Consider the following 26,873-nt stretch of genomic DNA (forward strand, 5'->3'; position numbering starts at 1 on the left):
AGATTCCTAGATATTAAGTTAGAATTTACCCAAAACTCTTGCTACCACAGCTGCTAAAAGTGATGATCCTAAGGCAGCAGGGATGGACATCTGGTTTAATATCCAAAGTAGAACCTATCCATGAATACCATGCCTACTGTCCCAAAAGGTCTCAGAAAGTGGGAAGGGTCTACACACTGGACGGATCTATGTAACTTGAGATGTATTCTCTAGTTCCCTGTTACCTGGACTACAACCAACTCCTAGTATAGTTAATACCTATTAAAGAGATAGACTTTTTTTTTAATGTTTATTCATTTTTGAGAGACAGCATGAGTAGGGGAGGGCCAGAGAGAGGGGGCAACAGAGGATCTGAAGCAGGTTCTGAGCTGACAGCAGCAAGACCAATTCAGGGCTTGAGCTCATGAGCCACGAGATCATGACCTGAGCCGAAATCAGATGCTCAACCAATTGAGCCACCCAGGTGTTCATAAACATTTTTTTAAATTATTTTTTCATCAGACGCTGACAAATCCACTCTAAACCCATTCAGTTGTCATTGTTTTAAGAATGATTAAATTTCAGAGTTCTACTGACTCCTCTCCTCTGTGTAGTGGACTGTGTTATTGTTGCTATTACTTGCTGCCCCACCCAATGCCATATAATTTCAAGTGTTGTTCACTCTAAACTGTTGACCTTGATTTATTTTGCTGAATGAAATGTGACTAAAATTGACATAAGCCCCATCTAAGAAGTTTTAAGAGCTACCCAACATTGTCACACACACACAAAAAAGGCTTATCCCAGAGACTTTTCCTTCATTCTGAATTCCAGAATGAAGAAAATATGGAGTAAAGTCACAGTCAACCAAGAGCTTAAGTCTAGCGTGAATTAAAAATAAAGCTTCTTATTATAAGCCATTGAAATTTTTGGGTGGTTTTTACTGTGACATAAGCAAGCATAAAAATAAAACTAAGATATATAATTCACTCTCATGATATTATACTTCCCTGATTCTCTTCTAAAATAAAAAAAAAAACTTGGCAGTCTTTGGCTTTGTGTCTTACAATCTCATTCCCCTCATGACCAAGGTTTTTTCATGTACATAAAAAATATAGGTTTCTGGTAATAGGAGATTAGTCCATTAGGACAAACCCTCCCACTAATAACAACCAGAAAAGCTGCATGGAGAACACCTATTTGAATCAGATGATTAAAAAGGAAATGAAAAATTATAGAACCTAGAGAGCTAAGAGAGAAAGAAAACCCTGGCGTTGGAGGCCACCATTTCTCTCAGGGGCATCAACAGGTTCCAGAAAAGGCAGCTGAAAGAATCTTTGAGCAGAGCTTAATGGTTTTGAGGGGTCTGGGGAACAAACAAGGGTCATGAAGTAGGAGGGCTAGTAAACCATCAACTTGCCACTCCAAAACTAACACCCTAAGAAAAAGATAAATTAGAAATAGTCTGGTCTTAACATCCTTGCTTCAAATCATTTCTATTCCTGAAATTAGATCAAAGTAACCCTATATTGTTGGTCATTCTAATCTCCTGCCAAAAGCAAATATAAATCTTCTGAATAAAGGTAACATTATCATACAAGCTTCAAATTATACCCACAGTCATTCATAAACAACATTTGACACTCAATAAAAAGTCACCAGGACAAAAAGGAGTTGAGACAATATAACTATTTTTGTAGAAAACTAAGAAAAACAAAGGGCAATAGGAACAGACTACAGGGATATAAGTTCAAGGCTTTAATTATACTATAAACTATTATCAAATTTATTAGACTATAAAGCAAAGTAAAATATATTCAAGAAAATAAAAGATGAAATGGAATATTTCAGCAAAAAGTCAAATACCATAAAATAAGAGCAGAATGGAAACTCTATAACTGAAAAATAAAAATAACAGAACTTACTACAGCTTTGAAGTATTATCTTGAAATCTGGGATTGTGATACTTCCAGCTTGGTTCTTCTTTTGCAAGATTGCTTTAGCTATGTGGGGTCTTTTGTGGTTCCACACAAATTTTAGGATTGTTTAGATCTGTGAAAAATGCTATTAATATTTTGACAGGGATTGCATTGATCTGTAGATGCTTTGAGTCGTATGGACATTTTAACAATATCTGTTCTTACAATCCATGAGCATGAAATATCTTTCCATTTGTGTCATCTTCAATTTCTTTCATCAACATTTTATAATTTTCAGAGTAAAGGTCTTTCATCTCCTTGGTTTAGTTTATTTTTAGGTATTTTATTATTTTTAGTGTAGTTGTAAATGGGATTATTTCCTTAATTTCTCTTTGTATTACTTCATTGTTAGTGTATTGAAATGCAACAGATTGCTGTAAATTAGTTTTGTATCTTGTGACTTCACTGAATTCATTTAACAGTTCCAGTACTTTTTTGGTGGAGTCTTTATAGTTTTCTATATACAGTATCATGTGATCTGCAAATAAGTTTTACTTCTTCCTTACCAATTTGGATGACTTTTATTTCTTTTTCTTGTCTGATTGCTGTGGCTAAGACTTCTAGTACTATGTTGAATAAAAGCGGTGACAGTGGGCATCCTTGTTTTGTTCCTAATCTTAGAGGAAAAGTTCTCAGTTTTTCCACCATTGAGTATGATGCTAGCTGTGGGTTTTTTCCACACATGGTTTTTATTATGCTGAGGTAAGTTCCCTCTAAATCCACTTTGTTGACAGTTTTTATTATGAATTGATGTTGCATTTTGTCAAAAAGACAAGAACAAGCATTGCTGAGAATGTGGAGAAAAAGGAATCCTCATGCACTGTTGGTGGGAATGCAAAATAGTGCAGCCACTGTGGAAAAGAGTATGGAGATTCCTCAAAACAACTAAAAATTGAACTACCATATAATCCAGTAATTCCACTACTGGGTATTTACCAAACAAAAACAAAAACACTAATTCAAAAAGATGTATGGACCCTTATGTTTATTGCAGGATTATTTACAATAGCCGACATATGGAAGCAATCCAAGTGTCCATCCATAGTTGAATGGATAAAGAAGATGTGGTAATGTATACAATAGAATATCACTTAGCCATAAAAAAGAAGAATGAAATCTTGCCATTTGCAACAACATAGATGGACCTAGAGGGTATAATACAAGGTGAAATAAGTGAATCAGAGAAAGACAAATACTGTATGATTTTACCCATATGTGGAATTTAAGAAACAAAACAAAGAAAAATCAGAACAAACTGGTGGTTGCCAGGGGCAGAGGGGAGGGTGTGAGGATGAAATACATAAAGGGGATTAAGAGTACACTTAGGTTGATGAGCACTGAGAAATGCATAGAATTGTTGAATCATTATATCATACACCTGAGACTAATATAATACTATATATTAATTATACTCCAACTAAAAAAAAAAATCAATCTGAGCCAGGAAAAAAAAACCAGAACTTTAAAGCACTTAAATAGTACCTTCCCTGTAGTTGGGTGTGTGTGTATGGAAGGGTAGGGGGAGGGGGATGGTATTGATGTGGAGGGAGGATAAAGAAGCCTTATGGAGTTGTGGAAAAGTTCTATATCACTTTGAATAGAAAAGCTTAATAGTTGGGTTCAATAGCAAATTGAAGAGGAAAATCAGTAAATTGAAAGATAAGTTTGAAGAAAAAATCCAGAATTAAGCATGATGAAATATAAACATGGAAAGAGCCAAACAGAGGAAATGAAACATGAGGAATTTTTAAAAAAGGTTTAAAATTTTTATAATAGGAGTCCCAGAAAGAGAGGAGAGAATGTAATGAAGCAATAATTAAAGAAGAAATGACTAAAAGTCTTCTAAAATCAACAAAAGATATCAAGCCACAGATTGAAAAAGTCCTAACACTCTTAATGGATCAATCAAACACACATATCCACAGAGAAACATGTAAATTAAAAACACACACGCAATTTAGGTATATCACAGAAAATCTACTGTAAACCAGACAGAAAGAAAAATATTGTATGGAAATCAGCCTAGAGAAGAAAGGCAGATTACATCAAAGACAGTTAGACCAGGGCTGAGCAAACTACAGCCTGCAGGCAAAATGTGGCCTAGCTTCTACTTCTGTAAATAAAGTTTTATTGGAACACAACCACACAGTCACCCATTTATGTATTGTCTATGACTGTATTTGCACTACAAGAGCAGAAGTGAGCAGGTATGACAGAACCTCTATGCCCTGCACGCAAATATATAAGGGAGCTTACTTTATCTGACAAAGGCACTAATAAACCTAAAGGAAAGTTCTACATAGCAGTGAATGTTTAAAATTCCCCTCTGAGATCAGAAAAGAGGTAAAGATGCTCACTATCACTACTTGTATTCAACACTGTCCTGGCTTATAAGTCAAACAAAAGTAATAAAAGGAACAAAGTTTAGAAAAGTAGTTATAAAAACTACTTTGCAGATAATAATTGGGAAGATAGAGTTTCTAAAAGTATCTACAGATAAATTATTAGAATTAGTAATTACAATATTTGCAAGGCTTCTAGACAAAAGAACAACAATAAAAACAACTATTTCTATGTACCAGCAACAAAGGCTTAGAAAATGTAAAAAAGGAAGGAAAAGAGCAAAAATAGATACAACTTGCAACAGCATCAAAAATTTTCAAATACCTAGATAAATCTAATTCCCCCAAATTATACATTGAGAGAATTTAAAAACTACAGACCTAAATAAATGGACAGATATATCATGTTCATGGGCTGGAAAACTGAAGTGTATAAATATATCCATCAAGCTCATCTTGATCTATGAACTTGAGGCAATCTCAAAAAAGTCCCAACAGGATTTTGTGTTTATATAGAAATTTACAAGCTGCTTGTGCAAGTTATATGGAAATGCAGAGAACCAAGAAAAGGCAAAGCTGCATCACTAAGACGGTGTGGCACTGTCTAAAGGATGAATAAATACAACAGACAAAAATAATGTGTCCAAAAACAGACACATCCATATATAGAAATTTCATTTGTGGCAAAGGTGGCACTGAAGAACAGTAGGGGGAAAGCTCCGTTTTTCCAATAAATAGTTAGGGACAACTGTATATCCTTGAGGTGAGGGGAGATGGAAGACCTTGACCCTCAGTCTCTCATAATACATCAAAACCAATTTCTGGTTGATTGTAGATATAAATGTATATGGCAAAACCAAAAATTCCTAGTGAAAATTATCTTGACATTGGGGTAGTGAAAGCTTTCTTAAACAGATCAAGGAAAGCACTATAATAATATAAAAGACTGATAAGTCCATGTAACCAAAGGGCTCATATCTGGAATATATAAAGGACTCTCATAAATCAGTTAAAAGAGAGACAATTCAAAACAAATAAACAAACAAAGACAAAAGATTTAAACAGACCCTCCACAAAAGAAGACATCCAAATAGCCATAAACAAAAAAGGAGCTAAACATCATTAGTCATCAGAAAAAGGCAAATTGAAAGCACAATGAGGTACCATTACACAGTTACCAGAATAGCTAAAATTAAAAAGACCAGTGATATCAACCAAGGCAAGAATGTAGATAAACAGAGCTGGTGGCAATGTTAATGGGGATAACTGCTCTGTAAAACTGTTAGGCAGTATATACTAAAGTATAAACGTGCTTAATCTATGACTCACCAGTTCCACTCTAAAAGTAATGAAATTAGGTACATATGTTCACCAAAAGACATATGTGAGAATGTTCATAGCAGCTTTATTAATGATAAGCAAAACCTGGAAAGAGTCCAAATGTCTGCCAATGGAGAAATGAAATGTTAGAATGGATAAATTGTTGGTATGTTTCTACTATGTCAGCTAAATAAAGACATGAACTATAGCTGCACATGAAACTCATGAATCTCACAGACCTATATTTGAATGAAAAAAGTCAGATCCAAGAGTACATATGGTACGATTGCATTTAAATAAAAATCAAGTTCATACAAAACTAACCTATAGTTTTATGTGTGTGCTGGGGTGGGAGGTGGATAGTACTGATTTGGAGGGAACATAAAGAAGCCTTCTAGGGTGTTGGAAAAGTTCCATATCATGACAGGATGGTGGTTATATGTGTATAAACATGTAAAACTTTACATGTTAAGATTTGTACCCTTTACTACACATGTTATTTCTCAATTAAAATTTAAAGGCTAATCCAAATTATTACCCTCTCCTCATCTAAAGTTACTAGTAAGAATGAAAAGGCAAGATACAGTGTGGAAGAGACTATTTTCCCAACATGTAATCAATATGTCTTTCCTACATATAAGAAAAAGACAGACAACTCAACAATAAAAAAAAAATGAAAAAGAAGACTTGAAAAACCACTTTTCCAAGAAAGAATTAAGTAATGGCTAATAAATATTTGTTAAGTTACTTACCTCATTAATATTCAAGGAAATGCAAAGTAAAACTACAAGATACTACCTTAAACCCAACAGAATAGCTAAAATTATATCACCTTAATAGCAAATGTTGGTAAGAACACAGAGCAGTGAGAACTTGCACACACTTCTGAAAGGAGGACAGATTGCTGCAACCACCATCAAAAACAATTTGGCTTTATCTACTAAAGTTGAAGATAAGCAGCAATTCTAAGACTAGTTCTTTACCAAACATAAATTGAAACATATGTGCACCAAGAACATTGGACAAGAATTTTCAAATCAGCAACATCCATAATAACTCCAAACTGGAAACCTAAATTCCCATCAATGGAAAAATGGATAAACTGTGGTATAATCATAAACATACTATCATAAAGTAAAACAGCTACCTTTATGTAAGACGACATGAATGACTCGTCTATGCAGTTTTGAGTGAAAGAAGCTATAGGCAGAAGAATACATACATATGATGTACATAGAGATCAAAAATATATAAAACTATAGGGCTAGATTATAATAGTGATTATTTCTAGGAAGCAGTGGGTAGTGAGTAGGAGTCATCAAGGGACCTTCTAAGGTGCTGACAATATTCTATTTGACTTGAGTGGTAGTTACACAGGTGTAGTTCTGTGATAATTTACTAAAATTTACATTTGTTTCCTGTACTTTCTCTATGTATATTTTTCAATACAATAAAATTTTAAACAAAAAGTGAAGCCAAACCAAAGCAAACCAAAAATTAAATCTGGTTATATCTATTCGTAATTCTGAGGGTTGGAATTTTCTTTTTTCTCAGCAACAACATAATGAATCAGTTAGAACTTTAACTCCTAAGGATTTGGCATGTAAAGTCTTACCCTCACATCTTTAGGTACAAAAATATTAGTTTTCAAAAACTTGTATGGTTTATTTACATCAATAAATCTATCCTCCATTTTTAATCATGTAAATCCCAAGAAATATAACTCCTCTTAGATCAAGTCTAAAATTTTCAGCCTGCCATTAAAGCCTTCCACTAGCTGGCTCCATCTGACCAGTAGAAAATTATCTACTCCTAAGGGACAACTCATTTAGAGAGATGGTAAAAGCCTGATAAATGTTTGATGTCTGTGTATATGGTAGGCTACAGAGTGAAGAAGTAACAAAAAGCCATCTATTCTTCCACGGTCCTTAAGAACATTAGTGCTCTGAAGGTTTCTAGCTCCAGACAGAAGTCTAGCACTGTGGGGGGGCTGGGTATTTTCATTACATACAATGTATAGTGGGCACTGACATGCAGAAGTATTGGAGAAGATAAAATATAACCAGTTGAAATAGGAAGATGTGGACTATAATAGAAATTTAAATGTTCAGATGCATAGAATACTTTTGTGGGTCCCAAAGATTTCAGAGACTTTAAATCATAATTTTAGTAAATACCATCAATAAATATTTTAAATGGTGTTAAATATAGCCTTTTTCAATATTTTGAATATCCTAATAACTTTGGGTGAGCCAGTGTTATTAAATAAACAAGGGGAGCCTGGGTGGCTCAATCGGTTAAGTGTCTAACTTAATTTCTGCTCAGGGCATGATGGGGCTTCCCGCTAGGCATGGAACCTGCTTAAGATTCAATCTCTCCCTCTCCCTCTGCCTCTTCACTGCATGTGTGCATGTGTGCTATCACTCTCTCTCTCTCAAGAAAATAAAAAAATAAACAAGTAGAATGAGCCAAAAATGAATGAACCACAATTTAATGATGGGCTAATCTGAAAAAATCGGAAACTTTGTGTGATATGACAAATTGGTATACAATATCTGAAACAAAGAACAATTAGCAAATGTAAGAATTACATTTATAATTTATTAGCAAAACTAAAAAAATAACTGGCTTACTGAAACAGAACGTCTTTAAAGTATTTGAAGTATTATTAAGTGAACTCATATTTACATTGGTCTCTAAGGACTACATTCAGCAAATACTGGCATGTGCCATTATTTCAAAGTCCTTAGTGAGACAGAAGATCCAATTAATAGGCTACTGATTCCTAAAAGGAAAATTAGCAGTGTTTAGTCTTGGTTGAAAAGTATACGTCATTACAATATTAAGTTAAAAATCCAGAGAAATCTCAACATACGTGAGCTTTATGATAAGGGTTGTTGTCGTTGATTCCTGGTAAATATCTACGTCTTCCCAAAATGGTCTGAACAAATCCATCTCTTTTACAATTCTTCACTGTCTCTCTCATGAAATGATTAATCCCTACAAAGAAAATACAAAAATAATTATAACCAAAGTCCATTCTTAATCTCATTCACTAGCTTCAATATAATGAAATATACCAAAACCCTACCATGATTCTTAACACTATATCACATCATCAAATCTTTGCATATAAACTTTCATTCACTTTTTGTAGACTCAGAAAGTTAGGAACAAAATGACTTTAGAACTAACATAATCAAGAAACCCAAAGCAGGAGGCATCACAATCCCAGACTTCAAGCTATACTACAAAGCTGGAATCATCGAGACAATATGGTACTGGCACAACAACAGACACTCAGATCAATGGAACAGAATAGAGAACCCAGCAATGGACCCACAAACATATGGCCAACTAATCTTTGACAAAGCAGGAAAGAATATCCAACGGAATAAAGACAGTCTCTTCAGCAAGTGGTGCTGGGAAAACTGGACAGGGACATGAAGAAGAATGATCCTGGACCACTTTCTTAAACCAGACAAAAAAATAAACTCAAAATGGATGTAAGACCTAAATGTAAAACAGGAAGCCATCAAAATCCTCAAGGAGAAATCGGGAAAAAACCTCTTTGATCTTGGCCACAGCAACTTCTTACTCAACATGTCTCCAGAGGCAAGGGAAACAAAAGCAAAAATGAACTACTGGGACCCCATCAAAATAAAAAGCTTCTGCACAGCGAAGGAAACAATCAGCAAAACTAAAACACAACCAACAGAATGGGAGAAGATATTTGCAAATGACCTATCAGATAAAGGGTTAGTATCCAAAATCTACAAAGAACTTATCAAACTCAACACCCAAAAAACAAATAATCCAGTGAAGAAATGGGCAAAAGATATGAATAGACACTTCTCCAAAGAAGACATCCAGATGGCCAATTGACACATGAAAAAATGCTCAATATCACTCATCATCAGGGAAATACAAATCAAAACCACAATGAGATACCACCTCACACCTGTCAGAATGGCTAACATTAACAACTCAGGCAACAACAGGTGTTGGCGAGGATGCTGAGAAAGAGGATCTCTTTTGCATTGCTGGTGGGAATGCAAGCTGGTGCAGCCACTCTGGAAAACAGTATGGAGGTTTCCTCAAAAAACTAAAAATAGAACTACCCTACAACCCAGCAACTGCGCTACTAGGCATTTATCCAAGGGATGCAGGTGTGCAGTTTTGAAGGGACACATGCACCCCCATGTTTATAGCAGTACTATCACTAATAGCCAAAGTATGGAAAGAGCCCAAATGTCCATTGATGGATTAATGGATAAAGAAAATGTAAGAAAATGTGGTATTATATACAATGGAGTATTACTCTGCAATCAAAAAGAATGAAATCTTGCCATTTGCAACTACATGGATGGAACTGCAGGGTATTAGGCTAAGTGAAATTAGTCAGAGAAAGACAAAAATCATATGACTTCACTCATATGAGGATTTTAAGAGACAAAACAGATGAACATAAGGGAAGGGAAACAAAAAAAAAAAACAGGGAGGGGGACAAAACAGAAGAGACTCTTAACTATGGAGAACAAACTGAGGGTTGCTAGAGGAGTTGTGGGAGGGGGGATGGGCTAAATGGTAAGGGGCACTAAGGAAACTACTCCTGAAATCATTGTTGCACTATATGCTAATTTGGATGTAAATTTAAAAAAAATTAAAAATTAAATTAAAAAAAAAAAGAACTAACATAATCAGGGCACCTGGATGGCTCAGTTGGTTAAGCATTTGACTCTTGATTTCAGCTCAGGTCATGAGCTCACTGTTCGTGAGTTTGAGTCCTGCATTGGGCTCTGCGCTGACAGCACAAGCCTGCTTGGTATTCTCCCTCTCTCCCTCTCTCTTTGCCCTTCCCCCACGCTTGCTCACTGTCTCAAAATAAATAAACATTAAAAAAAAAAAAAGAAAGAAATGACATAATATAACTCTATCACCAACAAAAAATATGAAACCAAACTCCAGAACAGAGCAGGTACTAAAACCTAGGATCTTAAGATTATTCCATGCTACTTTTCATCAGCTTCTTCTGCTCTTTCTGATTGTGTTAATCAATCCTCTTTTACTGTTTGGTCTTATCACTTCCAGGCTTAAAACATTCTAATAGCTCCTTGTTAGCATCTAAGCTACAATCAAAATAGGACCTAAATGAAATCAATACAAGAATAGTAAAAACTTCATTAGGAATATACACGACTCACTTCTTACAATTTAAAAAAATATGTACGGTGTACTTTTCAAACACATTCATATTCCCTATACCAGGATTCATCCTCTGCTATATAGGCTCATTATTACATCTTACAGATCTCCAGATTGAATTTGTTGCTCCAGGTAGGCCAACTGTTCATTCCTATTTCTGAGCTAGAGAGGTCTTCTCTCCTCAACATCCTTTCTCCGTGCTATTTTAAACACAATCAGGTATACAGACTGTGCTGATAGATCTTTATTCATACATGCAATCTCTGCTTTCTCACAGCTCTGCTTATCCTAAATAATTAACATTAATGTCTCCTAACTAAAACCCCTCATCTGAAGATTTCTGCTGTGTGGCTGGTACAGGAGAGACATTTGAGGGGACTGTGGGTGAAAGGAAGGGATAAAATCCTGCCAAGTGAAGCTGTTGGTGATATTCAACCACCAGCATAAGAATTTCAGAAAGCAGTAAGGCTCTCCCCTTTTCCTCTTTAAAAATTACTATGGTATTGTTGAGTGAAGAGCAAAAAAAGGATAAGACTGAAGACACTGCACCTGTACAAATTCTCTTAACTGACTCCTGTCAGAGGCTCTCAAATATTCATAGATGGAAAGAACTACTTAAAAAAAAAAAACAAGCAAAGGGGAAAAAAAGAGAGAGGCAAGTCAAGAAGCAGACACTTAGCTATAGAGAACAAACTAATGGTTACCAGAGGGTAGGTGAATGTAGGGATGGGTTAAATAGGTGATAGGGATTAAGGAGTGCACTTGCCATGATGAGCACAGGGTGATGTATGGAAGTGTTGAATCGCTGTACTGTACACCTAAAATTAATCTAACACTATGTGTTAGCCAACTGAAATTTAAATAAAAATTTAAAAAAATCAATTTTGAGGTATAGTTTATATACAGTAGAAGGAACCCACTTAATTTTTAAAATTTGTATATTAATTTTATTTCATTTTATTTTATTTTAATTTACATCCAAGTTAGTCAGCATATAGTGCAACAATGATTTCAGGAGTAGAATCCAGCGATTCATCACCTACATATAACACCCAGTGCTCATCCCAACAAGTGTCCTCCTTAATGCCCTTGTCCATTTAGCACACCCCCACAACCCAAAACCCCTCCAACAACCCTGTTTGTTCTCTGTATTTAAGAGTCTCTTATGTTTTGTCCCTCTCCCTGTTTTTATATTATTTTTGCTTCTCTTCCAAATATGCTTCTCTTCCAGATATGTTCATCTGTTTTGTATCTTAAATTCCACATATGAGTGAAGTCATGATATTTGTCTTTCTTTGACTAATTTTACTTAGCATAATACACTCTAGTTCCATCCACATTGTTGCAAATTCTTTTTGATCACCGAGTAATATTCCAGTGTGTGTGTGTGTGTGTGTGTGTGTGTGTGTGTGTGTGTACACACACTACATCTTCGTTATCCATTCATCAGTCAGTGGACAGTTGGGCTCTTTCCACACTGGCTATTGTCGCTAGCACTGCTATAAACATTGGAGTGCATGTGCCCAGAAGGAACGCACTTTAGGTGAACAATTGGATGTATTTTAACAAATGAATGCACACTACAAGATATGAAACATTTATATCACCTTTATAGTTAGATCCCCATTATCAGCCAAAAAACTCATTGATCTGCTTTATGATACCGTATCTTGGTTTTTCATATTCTTAAAAATTCATAAAAATTGAATTGTACTGTATGTTCTTATTTGAATTTGCCTTCTTTTGCTAAATAGTATTCCATTGCAGAGATATACCAAAATTTGTTTATCCATAATCCTGTTCATAGACAATTTGGTTGTTAGGAATAAAACTGCTATAACATCCACATAGCAGTCTTTCTCTTGCTGTTTTCATTTTTCTTGGGCAAATACCCAATAGTAGAATTGCCGGATCACATAATTATCTGTATGTTTAACTATGAAAGAGCCATACTGTTTTCCAAAGTGGTTGTACCATTTGACAATCCTACCAGCAATGTAAAAGGGATACAGTGTTTTTAATTTTAGCCATTGTAGTGTTTTTGTAATGGTGTCTCTTTGTGGTTTTCATTTGCTTTTCCCTGATGACTAATAACAATAATATTTGATGTTGTCATTCATATATTTTCTTTTGAGAAAAGTCTTTCAAATCTTTTGGCCTTTATTTTATTGGATTGTTTGCTTTCTCACTATTGGTTGTAAGAATTTTTTACATATTCTGGATGCAAGTTCTTTGTTGGATAATAGGAACTGCAAATATTTTCTCTTCTGTGGTTTGCCTTACATTTTCTTTTATTATTTAAAAATTTTTTTTTTAATGTTTATTTATTTTTGAGAGAGAGAGACAGAGTGTGAGCTGGGGAGGGGCAGAGAGAGAGAGAGAGAGAGAGAGAGGGAGAGAGAGAGACAGAATCTGAAGCAGGCTCCAGGTTCTGAGCTGTCAGCACAGAGCCCAATATGGGGCTCGAACCCATGAACTACAAGATCATGACCTGAGCCAAAGTCGGACGCTTAACCAACTGAGCCACCGAGGCACCATGCCTTACATTTTCTTAATGGTATCGTCTATCAATGTTTATCTTTTATGGTTAATTCAGTGTAATTATCACCTAAGAAATCTTTGCCTACCTCAATGTCACAAAGAATTTTCCCCCTATTTTTTCCTTCTGAAGATTTGTAGTTTTAAATTTTACTTTTAAGTCTACGCTCCATATCAAGCTAATTTTTGAATAAAGTATGGAATAAAAGTTGAAGTCACTTTTTTTCCATACTAGTATTCAGTTGTTCTAGAACCAATTGTTGACAAGATCATCTTTCCTACATTGAATTACCATGGCAACCTAATTGAAAACCAAACCACCATATATATATAGGTTTATTTCTGAACACTTTATTGTGACCCATTGTTTTCCATGTCTACACTTATGCCTGTATTGATTATTTTAGTTTTATAATAAATTTTGAACTCAGGGGGTGTTAGTATTCAACATTATACTTTTCCTCCCAAAATTTTTCTCATTATTCCAGGCCCTTTGAATTTCCAGATAAATTTAGAATAAGCTTGTCAAATTCTACACAAAAGTCTAATGGAATTTTGATTGGAACTAAATTGAATCCATAGAACAATTTATAGAGAACTGTCATCACAACAATATTGTACCTTCTAATAAATTAACATGGTAACCCTCACATTTATCTAAGTATTCTTAAATTTCTCTCAGGATTGTTTCAGAGTTTTCAATAAAGTCTTGCACATACTGTTAGATTTATCCCAACTATTTCATGTATTTTGATGTGATTGAAATGGTTTTATTTTTACTTCATTCACTAATTATTGCTCATAAACAAAGATACAACTGAATTTTACAAATTGACCTTGTATGATGGGACCTTTCTAAATTTAGTTATTTGTTCTAGTAGTTGTTTTTGTAGAATTCATATGATTTTCTATGTACAAGATCATGTCATATGTGAATAAATTCTTTTTGGGGATTGAGGACAAGGTTGACTATAAAGGACTATGAAATAGCTTTCTGGGGTGAAAGGGTAATGGTTCCATATCTTGGTTGTGATGCAGATTATATAACTCTGTGCATTTGTCAGAATTCATACAAATACACATCTAAAAGGAATGAATTTTACTGTATGTAAATTGTACCCCAATAAATGCCAAAAGAAAAGATAATTTAAAATGGTAATACTCAAACTGCTCTATAACAGTAATTGTTCTTCCATAGTGTCTGGTACATTTAATCAATGGTTTACTGTTTTGAATTAAAGCTATCTAAACCTACAGCACAGGACAATTCCAAGGCTTTATGAGATATTCACAATGACATAGTAGCATATACATCAACTGGATTTTGTTATTCCATTTCTGATCCTACTTTTATTAAAAAAAAAAAAAAGCCCATCTTAGTAATGATAAGGTTAATGTTATTTAATTAACAATACCTAACAAAAACTTTTGAGTAATAGAAACGTTAACAGAAAATTTTCTAACGCTAATTTTTTTCAATTAATATGGCAAGATAGTTGAAGGATAGTATCTAGAAGATAATTGGCACTCCAGGTTTATCTACCTGTATATCTGGATTTGAATGAATCAATGTAGCAGGCAGCATCATTTTCTTTAATGCCCATCTGCTCTCCCAAAGATTTAGCTCCCATTCCATAAATGATTCCATAGCAAATCTGAAAAGAAGTCATTACACTCAGTGAGTAAATTAAAGGTGATAACTACATAACATGCAAATATAAAAAGTTCATGAGGCTTGAAATTTGGTCCACTTTTTATTTCATAGTGAGTCAAAAATGATTAGATCTGTTTTTGGTAGGTTAAATTCATAGAACCTGACATCCAGTGAACATCTTTTCTCTTTTCTGCCTTTTAGGAATACTTTCGGGTAGGGAGGAAGGGGGAAATATGAATAAATGTGAATATGTGTGTGTTTTAAGAAAATAATACTAGTGATTTAAAAGGGAAGATTTATTCCTGTCATTTAACCAGTAGTCTTCAGAGCGGCTTTCTGCTCCCATAATACCATATTAACTTCTGCTTAAAGAAGTGTCCAGGAGTCAAGAAAGAGAAGCATTACAAACATTCGTCTCCTGGCCCTTACATAGGACTAATAGAGTAGGAAGTGATGGCTTCATGGTTGGAAAATAGGGAAGACTTCACTGGAAATGAATATGCTTTCCGCTTCACCACCACCTGAAATCCCACAATTGCAGAATTCTTTTGGGTTAAATGAATTCCTGAGGAAATTTTGGGAGTAATGGAAGGAGGTGGTCTAAATAGGTCAGTAAGGACACTATAATTTAATAATGAATATTGCCTGGGTTCAAATCCCAATTCCAGCATTTACACAAGCTACCTAAAGTCTTGTAACTTGATTTATTCATCCATAAAATGAAGATAGTAATACCTGTATCATGAATTGTGAAGATTATGGAGTTATTATTTATAAGTGTTTAGGAAAATTCCTGATATAAAGCAAGCTCATATAAATGTCATTAAATACAATTCAGAAGATAACTTGCAAAAAATGATTATCAGAATTCCAAAATACTTTTAATGTGATAGGATGGCTAGAAGTTTTTGTTTTTTACATTTTTTAAATGTTTATTTATTTTTGAGAGAAAGAGAGAGCAAGCAGGCAAGACGCAAAGAGAGAGGGAGACACAGAATCCAAAGTGGGCTACAGGCTATGAGCTATCAGCACAGAGCCCAATGCAGGGCTTGAACTCGTGAACCATGAGATCATGACCTGAGCCGAAGTCAGACGCTTAACTGACTGAGCCACCTAGGTGCCCTGTAATGTTTATTTATTTACTGAAAGAGAGAGAGAGAGAAAGAGAACAGGGGAGGGGCAGAGAGAGAGGGAGAGCAAGAGAATCCCAAGCAGGCTTGCACTGTCAGTGCAGAGCCCTGATGCAGGGCTCAAACTCACGAACTATAAGATCATGACCTGAGCCGAAATCAAAGAGTTGGACACTTAACTGACTGAGTCACTCAGGCATCCTCCTATCTTTTTAAATACATTGAGAGAGTTTTTTTTTTTACCTTCTTTTTTCTTTCCCTTTTTGGTGTTTTTACATTTTATTTTATTGTGACTCCTACCCTTTTTTTTTTTTTTTTTAAACTCAGAAAGTACACAGCACTTTCTGAGATCTCAGCCAGAGCCAAGGAGTTCAGTGCATGGTGACTTAGGAAGAAAAATTGACATAGCATAAACACCATTAAGTCATATAAGAACTTATTAAATAGAGGCAGATATCATCAGTGCATGAGTGTTTATATGGAGACAGAATGTCTAAGTTCTGGCATTCTGAACTTATCTTGGCTCCACCACTTACAGCTGTATGACTTTAAGCAAATTACTAACTTTTGGTGCCTTTGTTTACTCCTATATAAAATGGGAATAATAATAATACCTATTTTATGGGTTTATTAATATTAAATACTGGAACATTACCTATTTTACTTAGGGTTTGATTCTTGCTGAATGCAGAACCCCAGAAGAGATTCTTAAATAGAAAGGGCAAAGCTGGCTTTCTAAACAGTGGAAGAGGGGCACCTGGGTAGCTTAGTCAGTTAAGCATCTGACTTCAGCTCAGGTCATGATCTCACAGTTCGTGAGTTTGAGCCCATATCAGCCTCTGTGCTGACAGCTCAGCCCGGAGCCTGCTTCAGATTCTGTGTCTCCCTCTCTCTCTGTCCCTCCCCTGCTTACACTCTCTCTCTCTCAAAAACAAATAATAAACATTAAAAAAATTTTTTTTTAAGTGGAAGAAACAAGTGCTGGTGCTAAATAGGCAATGTTGAGAGGAAGTGTTTCATGTCTAATGAGTGAGTCAAGAATTATAGTTGCGAGTAACTAGAAGTATAAATGTAAAACTAACACATAGGATCTTAAAGGTGGGAGTAATGTTCGTTTGCCTCAGCCAGCAATCCTATTCTCTCAAAAATGGCATCAGATTTCCCACAGGCCATGAGGTAAAAAAAAAAAAAAAAAAAAAAAAAAAAAAAGTATCAATGTTAATCCAGGCCAGGAACTAATACGGACCCACTTGAAAAGTCCAAGGGCAGTGTAAAATTTCACATGTGGATTAGCTAACCAAAGGCCTCAAAAAGCTATCAGTTATTAATTATAATCTACAGCTCAGTCAATTTTTATTTTTCAGTAAACATTTAGAAAGCACCTGTGAAAATAAAGATGAAAATATGAATGCTTATAGACTAGAAAGAAATTTTTAAAACACACACACACAGGGACACCTGGGTGGTTCAGTTGGTTAAGCATCTCTTGATTTTGGCTCTAGTCATGATCCCAAGGTCGTGGGAGTGAGCCCACATCATGCTCTGGGCTAAGTGCAGAGTCTGCTTAAGCTTCTCTTTCTCAGGGGCACCTGGGTGGCTCAGTTGGTTGAGCGTCCGACTTCGGCTCAGGTCGTGATCTTACAGTTCATGAGTTTGAGCCCCGCATCAGGCTCTGTGCTAACAGAGCCTGGAGCCTGCTTTGGATTCTGTGTCTCCCTCTCTCTCTGCCCCTCCTCTGCTCATGCTCTGTCTCTCTCTCTCTCTGCTCTCAAAAAGAAATAAACATTAAAAAAAAATAAAAGATTCTCTTTCTCTCCCTGCCCCCTACCCTGCTCTCCCACTCACGATTCCTCTCTCTCTCTAAAAGAAACCCCCCCCAAACACAGATATACATAAATAACAACTACCACCACCACCACAATATCTACCACTAATGCAGATGGCTTTCCTCACACTAAGTTGCCTCAGACTAAATCTACCTGATTCTTTTTACTGACTCTATTGAGGAAAGTATAATGAATACCATGAGATAGGCTCAGGTGAATGTGATTTCAAAGATCCAAAGATGGAGAAATCATTCCTCCACTGCAAATGATCAAGGCAATTTTTAAATTTTTTTAATCATTAAAATTCCCATTTATGTTCAACATGCTCACTAAGATCACCTGCTTTGCTTGTTGCCTCAGATCATCCCCAACAGACTCTGGCTCAATCATCTTCCACTCAGCGGCAATACTCCTGAAAACATCAGTTCCAGTGTTTAACACTTGAATGAGACGCTGATCATGAGATAAATGAGCCAAGATCCTCAGTTCAAGTTGAGAGTAATCAGCAGCTAATATTAAGCCACCTGAAACAGAAATGATTTTAGAAAAGCTGGTACAAAGATAAATCCAGGTTTTATAGAATTGAGCGGGAAGACAGAAATTTAGTTCTAACCTAGAACCATAAGATATGTGTCCAAAGGTTAAAATCTTGCTTTTAACATGATGCAATTCAGTTCTGTGACTTAGATCATAATTTTTCTGTTTGGCTTTCAAGTATATGTATTATGTGTAAAGCCACCCCTGACCTCTGCCACTTAACCACTATAGTAGTGCTTTCTTCAGTGTTTCCACAGCACCTGATACACAATCTAAAATGGTTCTTCCATGCCTCTCCCACGTAGCACAGAGCCATTAGAGATGGGATACTTATTTTTCCTTTTCATTCTATAGAAAATCCTTTAAATGAGGGGAAAAATATATTTTCTATTCTTTTAGATTGCTTGCAAAAACTGACATATCTTAAGTTTTACAACAAAACAAAAGATCAAATATTTGCTTCAATAAATTTTTTTAATTCTCATTTCAAAATTAAAAAAAAAAAAGAACATCCTTTAAATGGTTGTTGAATGAATGAATGAATGAATGAAGAAACTGATTTGTAATATGTGCACATTTTAAGTGGGCTGGAGAGAAACATTCAATGGAAACAATCCTCTATGACTTGGAGGATTCAGAAAGTTTACCTATGAAATAGAAATAACTGGATTAGACACACATGGCAAAAACAAAATTTAAAAAATAGTGGTAAAGTGGCACCTGGGTGGCTCAGTCAGTTAAGCGTCTGGCTTTGGCTCAGGTCATGATACCATGGTTCATGAGTTTGAGCCCCTCATCAGGTTTCAGATCTTCTGTCCCCTTTCTCTCTATCCCTGCCCTGCTTATGCTCTCTCTCTCAAAAATAAACTTTTTTTAAAAATCATGGTAAAAAAAAGTAGGAAAAATATTTACAACTGATATCACAAAAGATTCATTGTCATATTATAAAAAAGACATGCTACAAATCAAGAACAAGATAAAATATAAACAAGCAGTTCACAGAAATAATCAGAAGAACCTTAAACATACTAAAGAATGCTTGACTTCATTCACAATAAAAGAAATGCAATTTAAAACTATAGCAAGGAATAATTTTTCTCTACTTAAATTGCAAAAATCCAGAAGTCGGACAGTACGTTCTGTGGCAAGGCTAAGAAAGGAACACTCAGATATCGTTACTGGGAACTAAATGGCTATTCTCCCCCATTAGATTGCAATTCAACAATACCTACCAATTAAACAGATTTACTCTATGATTCAGCAAACAAACCCACAGTTTGCTGCTACACAGATTACCTGCACAGAGATTAAACTGATTTATGTTCAAAATTATTTACTGATCATCACAATTCTTCAGTATAAAAACATTAAGTGAAGAAAGGCATACAACAGTGTATATGGAATCCTTGTTTTTGTGTAAGAATAGGGGAAGGAATTATATATTCACATTTGCTTATATCTGCATAAAAAATACAATGAGGACATGTAAGAAACATATATGAATGAGGTTATCTAGAAGAGCTGCAGACAATAGGACAACTAGGACAGGGAAGGAAATAAAACTTCTCAATATATTTTGATTTTATACATTTTTATTTCTGAACTATGGTAAATAAATAAACAATTCAAAAGTATATAAGTAATAATTTAAAACAAATGACCACAACTTTTATAGCCTTCCTGCCATAAATAAGATAAACTCACAAAATATATGAAATAAGTGTTTTCAGATGTTGGACATAGTACAGGACTACAATCCTTAAGAAGTAGGGAGGAGGGAAAAGATGAGGTGAGTCATGCAAGTGTCTTAGGGTTCTGAAAAGAGGAATTTACCAGAATGCATTGCAGGGAAGGAAAGATGAAACAAAGCACTATGATCTCTCTGAGATGAGGAAGCAGAGACTAGAGTTTGTGCCTACTGAGGGAGCTAGAATTTGTGGAAATTTGGAGAAAGGAGTTGTACATAAGAGGAGCACCACAAATATGCATAGTAATACCTTTGGACTTTTAACCAAATACTAAAGAAGGGAGATAGTTCAGGAAACCAGGCAAAGAACCAATACTAAAGGAGTAACTATTACTGAAGAAACAACCACCATCACATAGCTGTCAGCTGAACAACTACTTGAACAACATCCTCTTGAATGTTGAGAGATGTTCAAGCTGTGATCAGTCTGAGTGGACAGACCTTGTTAACCCCTTGAGCACCAAGTACAGACCCTAGCAAGGCAGCACCTTACAATCAGGACTAATCTAGCCCTGGGGTAAAGGCCACTCTAAACATTTGCTAACAAAGCTTAAAAAACATCTCAAAATGATCAAGCTGAATGTGAAAGTAAATTAAGTGTCTGCCAGAGAAAATGTTATTAATGAAGACTACAAAATCCCAAGAGTCAATAATGTAGCAACCGTAATGTCCAATATATAATAATAATAATAATAATAATAAAATACCAGACATATGAAGATCCAGAAAAATGTAACTGACCAGGAGAGTCTTTAATCAATAGCAAAATGACCCAGAAATTACAGAGATGATGGAATTTTAAATAGCTACCATAGATAATGTTCAGGAATTTAAAGACACATGAACATAATGATGTAACAAATAATGAAATGCAATAAGGTAATAAAAACTAGACAAAGAAATCAAATAAAAATTCTAAAGCTAAAAATATCTGAAATGTAAAACCCACCAGAAGGATGTGACAGTAATTAGACACTGTAGAAGAGAAGATCCATGAACATTAAAACAGCCAATAGAAAATATGCATTGTAGCACAGGATTGGGAGGAAAAAAAAAAAGGGAAATAAAAAAGAAGAAAGCTTCAGGGAATTGTGGGGCAATACCAAGTGGTATTACATATGTATATTTGGAGTAATAGAAAGGAAGGAGAGAGAGATATGAACAAAAAACATTACAAGAAATAATGGTTGAAAATGTTCCAAATTTACTGAAAAATATAAGCACATAGATTAAAAAAAAGCAAAATGATGCCAACTGAGGAAATTCAGCAAATTCAAAAGTCTTACAAGCAAAGCATGAAAAACTACCCAGAGACTTGCGCCCAAATCAAATTGCTAAAATTGAATAACAAATAAAATTGAAAAAGCATCCAAGGAAAAGTTTTATTATGCTTAGAAAAAGAGCAAGAAAAATGGTGGAGTACTTCTCATCAGAAATAATGCAACCAGAAACTAGTGGAAATATATAAAGTGATGAAAGAGAAGGACTGTAAACCAATAAATCTATGTTGAATAAAATTATCATTCGGGCACCTGGGTGGCTCAGTTGACTGAGCATTGGACTCTTGATTTTGGTTCAGGTCATGTTCCCAGAGTCGTGGGATTGAACCCTGCATCAGGCTACGTGATGAGTGTGGAGTCTGCTTAAGATTATCTCTCTCTCTTCCTCTGCCCCTATCCCTGACTCACTTTCTCTCTCTCTCTCAAATAAAATTTAAAAAATAAATAAAATAAATTATCTTTCAAAAGTGAGGATAAAATAAAGACACCTAGAGACATGGGAATGCTGAGATAAGTCGTTGTCAGTAGATCTGCACTACAAGAAACCTTAAAAGAAGTATTCTGGAGGAAGTACTTTAAGATTCCTTGAATTACTCCAAGAAATGAAAAGTGCAAGAAATGGTAAAAATGGACAGATAAGAGAGATGCTTTTTTATTTGATTTCTTTGAAAGATTATAGACTGTTTCAAGCAAGAATAACAGCTATATAGTAGAATTTATATGTCATAGAAATAAAACCTATTATAAAAGAGGGGAAATGGAAAAAATTCCTTATATTACAGGTGAAGTAGTATAAGGTTATTTGAAGATAGTTTGTGATGGGATGCATATTGTAAACTCTAGAATATATAGGATAGTTAATAAGACAGTAGAGAAAATAAAAAGAATAAAAAGTAGTCACTTAAATCTTTAAAAAAGAATAAAAAACAGATAAATAAAACACAAATAACAAGAGAGTAGACTTAAACCAACCATATGCCAATGTTTTTTTTTTTTTTTTTTGAGAGTTAGAGAGAGTGAGTGAGCACAAGCAGGGGAGGGGAAGAGGGAGTAGGAACGAGAGAAGCTTACACCAGCTTGACGCTTAGCTTAGATATAGGGCTCGATCTCATGTCCCTGAGGTCATGACCTGGGCCCAAATCAAGACAGACGCTCAACTGACTGAGCCACTCAGGTGCCACACCAATAATTACTTTAGATGTAAATGGACTAAACACTAAATATATGTGATAGAAATTTTTAGATTTAATCGATATATCTTTAATTTCAATAAACTTAAAAAATGTAAACAAAAGCAGTATAAAATAAGGTCATGTTAACACAATTTTATTGTTTAGCTAAGAATAAATTGATGAACAAATAAATAAAATGAAGTATATACATACAATCAAATATTATTCAGCCTTAAAAAGAAAGGAAATTCTGACATATACTACAACATGGATGAATCTTAAAGACATTATGCTAAGTGAAATAACCAGACACCAAAAGACTAATACTGTATAATTTCACATAGATGAGATAGCTAGACTAGTCAAATTCACAGAAACAGAAAGTAGAATGGTGGCTGCCAGGGGCTGGGGAGTGGGTGGGAAGAGTTATTTTTTAATAGATGTAGAGTTTCAGTTGTGGAAGATGAAAAAGTTCTGGAGATGGATGGTGGTAATGGCTATACAACAAGGCAAATGTACTTAATGTCACAGAGCTAAATACTTAAAAAAAAAAAAATACTTAAAATACTTAAAAATGGTTACAATGATATAATGCTGATAGTTCATACTTAAAGCAAAACTGAAAATTACCAAGCAGGTTATGTTATCATAGACCTGAATTCACCATTGGAACATTAAGTTTCTGACAGAATTAAAATAAATTCAGAATGCACTCACCCAGACCCAACAGTTGGCAAAAGATAAAAGAGCAAATATGTATACAAATATTAGGGATGTTTAGGAGTTAGATCGTGACTTTCAAATGTTTTATGACTCGAGTTCATAGCCAGAGTTAAACCTTTTATGAAAAGTATATGACTAGAGTACTGAGGAGAGGTCAGGCACTGGGAGGACAGCCTTGGGGACTAGCCCCTGCACTAGGAAGCAGCGGTGTGGAGAAGAGGAGGAGAAACAGAATAGCAAAGCAAGTCAGAAAGACAAAAAAAAAAAAAAAAAAAAAATGTGCCCTTCGAGATAAAGGGAGGACAGAAATTGAGGAAAGTAAGGGTTAATCGAACAGTACAAAAGCTGTACAGAAGTCAAAGAGGACAAGGACTAATGGTATCTGCTGGACTTTGCCAAAAGGTCTACAATGACCTTGGAAAACATGGTTTCAGCAGACTGCTGCCCATAAGCTTACACCACAGAAGTTTCCCACAGAGCAGATCATTAAGACAATGATGACTGACAACCTTGCAACACAAAGGGGAAAAACAGGCTACACTGAAGAGAGGAAAGGGGAAGCGACCAATGCATCCTTCTGAGTCTTATTCATAATGCAGGCTTTATCAGTGCTTTGAAAACCATTCCCACAGCAATGAGGAGTTCAGAAAACCATCAGCCACCTTACCTGGGAAAGGTACAAAGGCATGTCGCATGCTGACTGAAAAGGGCATTCCTCTGTCTGAGGCTCTCTCCTCCATCTGTGCCTGGTGGTGTCCAGAGTTCAGGCTGCAACTTGTCTTCTTTCTTCCTCTGTCATGAAAACAACATCAGCAGCTGGACATGAAGCAGTCTCAAATATATGAAAAAGGTCTCATTTTTCAGTAAAGTCAATAGTTCTATCTAAGAAACTTAAAAATCTTATCATTTGAAACGCACTTTAAAGCTTAACAAAGCTACTAGATTTTCTTTTTTAGCAAACATTCAATTAAACAGGAAGTAAGACATTTCTGTAACAGCTTCTGCCACAAACTGCTTCTGAAACAATTACTGATATTTAGCTCAAATCAACAAATCCTTTTGACCACCATATGTAATTATCTATGCTTTTTCTTTCCATCAGGTGTATATGGTGAGGGCAGGAGGGGATGTTCCTGACATAATTAAAAAACTCTTCCCTTTAGCGACTGAGTTAATAAAGCACGTCATGCCGATTGATTTAATTAGTGGCCTAGGTTTTCAGCCTTTCACCATCAACTAGCATCTTTATAGACAGACTCAGGATGTTAAACGAATAGCACCTAGAATAGAAATATATATGCCCAAGGGTGCCTGGGTGGCTTAGTTGATTAAGCCACCAACTCTTGATTTCAGCTTAAGTCATAATTTCAGGGGTTGTGAGTTTGAGCCCCCACTAAGGGCTCTGTCTCTGGCTCCTCAACGGACTTGGGGCTCCACACAACATGGAGCCTGCTTGGGATTCTCTCTCTTCCTCTTTCTCTGTCCCTCCCTGTGCACACGCACACTCTCTCTCCCTCAAAAATAAACTTAAAAAAAAAAAAAAAAGAAAGAAATATGTATGCCCAGAACAAAAAATTCATTATTTCATTATTTTGTCCAATAAAATAACTAATTTCATTATTTTGTCCAAACGGCTGTTTTTGAACCATTCATACTCACAAAAGTATATTAACACAAATACAGAGAAATAACGTCTACCTGTATGTGGGAAGTAGACCTTTGCCTAGGGCTTGGGAAGGTGGGCTTTCCCCTACTAGTGTTGGCATTTCGATCTCAAAATCTCTTGGCACGTTCTGAATATTTGGTTCTGTAAAGGTTATTCGTCCTAAAATCAAGCATAATGAAGACATAAAATTGAGGGGAGTGGGAGGGATCTGACATTTATTTCACAGTAATGGCATTACTGAATTATCTTTAAAATGCATGTTCTATTATTGCTATGCTAAAATAAATTTGTATTTAAATATTTTTCATTATGTTCATGTGTCTGACAATGATAAAACAAGTATAAGACCAATCCCAATGTAGGTGAAGATATGAGTCAACAATAGAATATTTTACATTAACCTAGCTCTCTAGAAAACAATCCTATAAGCCATAATTTGATAAGTTGAACTATTCCTATGCTAAAGTGAATACCAGGTGTCAGCACTATACAATGTTAGTGGTGGTATTAATGAGTAATCAAATGGACTAATCAAATGGATCCTAGGAGAAATGACTGTCAAAGCTTTCAAAACCCAGGAATGCACAAAACAGAATCTGAAGCAGAAGAGCAACTGAATGCTGAAGAGGGACAGCTGGGGCCCAAGGAGTTAGCTAATGTGGAAAATGCAGGAGTGAGAAGCGGTGACTGGAAAATCACTTTCTAGATATCAGCTGGCTGCTTTTCTTCATCACCATCCTTAATCATTAAGAGAATCAACGGTAGCATTGATAAAGTTGGAGACTAGAATCAGGTGGTTACTGAATTTTCTAGGAAAGAGAAAGCAATTTGTTTTAATGTCTATAGCCTTTATTTCCCAAAAAAATATTTTACACTTGTTTACTTATTGATTGAATTTTTCTAAAACACATAAGCATAGTTCAAAAAAAGTCTGGGTAACTGATTGTGTTATTGTAGTTTTTATAACACGTATATAGTGATACAAAATCTTCTGTTTTAAATTGTACTCTTCTTTGTAACTGGCTGTCTACTAGCTACTATATATAATTTCATCTTCTTTTGATGAGTCAGGCATTTTAAGTACCTCAGATATTCTTTTACTGAATAAATCCCTGATATATGTCCTTGTTATTTACCTTTTAGCAAAAATTAGTGCTCAATTAATGGTAGATATTAATGTACTTACTATCATTAAATGGCCTGTTCAATGTTACAAAACCAGCCAAAACCAGAAGAAGGAATCTAAGTCTCTTGCTGCCTCAGCACACTGTCTTCTTTTCTATAATGGCACTTACTATTCAGGCCTATTGTTTAAATTAATGAGGTTAACACTGGCAGACAAACAAGATGGCAAAAATAAATGAAAACATGAATGTAGCTTCATGGAGATGAATTCTAATAACTAAATGGCTTTGCTATGCTTAGGTAAGCTTGTATTTCTAAAATAGTCTTTATTTATTTATTTATTTACTTACTTATTTTTATTAATTAAATATAATTTATTGTCAAATTGGTTTCCATACAATACCCATACAAACTGACTGAAAAACAAAAGGAACTGATTACTTTCTGCTTTATAAACAATGAATAAATGCAACACCTTTAAAACTCTACATTGATTTTGATATGTTGATATGTCTTAGCATATGTCTCAAAATGAAATTTAAATACCAATAGGGCAAGAAATGGCTAGGATGAAGGCAGATGTTAGCTAAATAGGGGAGAAGGGAAAAGACTTTATTTAGAACAGAGAATAAGCAAGCGAAGAGAAGAGC

General features: G+C 35.1%; 1 protein-coding gene across 4 annotated transcripts in view; it reads right to left on the reverse strand.

Annotated features, from left to right (window-relative positions):
- The window catches only part of POLQ (DNA polymerase theta), a 157,749-nt gene that overhangs the window by 39,525 nt on the left and 91,351 nt on the right, over window positions 1–26,873 (reverse strand). For all 4 annotated transcript variants that reach the window (XR_006222195.1, XM_042999132.1, XM_007098338.3 and 1 more), the window contains exons 23-27: window positions 25,131–25,257; window positions 24,100–24,224; window positions 18,313–18,497; window positions 14,907–15,018; window positions 8,496–8,620 (exon numbers count right to left, since the gene is read on the reverse strand). Coding sequence is in view for 3 of the 4 variants with exons in the window: in XM_042999132.1 (XP_042855066.1) it covers window positions 8,496–8,620; window positions 14,907–15,018; window positions 18,313–18,497; window positions 24,100–24,224; window positions 25,131–25,257 (674 nt within the window). In the remaining variant the exon portion in view is untranslated. The remainder of the gene's footprint in view (window positions 1–8,495; window positions 8,621–14,906; window positions 15,019–18,312; window positions 18,498–24,099; window positions 24,225–25,130; window positions 25,258–26,873) is intronic.

Source organism: Panthera tigris, chromosome C2 (genome assembly GCF_018350195.1).
Source record: "Panthera tigris isolate Pti1 chromosome C2, P.tigris_Pti1_mat1.1, whole genome shotgun sequence".
Taxonomy (NCBI): domain Eukaryota; kingdom Metazoa; phylum Chordata; class Mammalia; order Carnivora; family Felidae; genus Panthera; species Panthera tigris.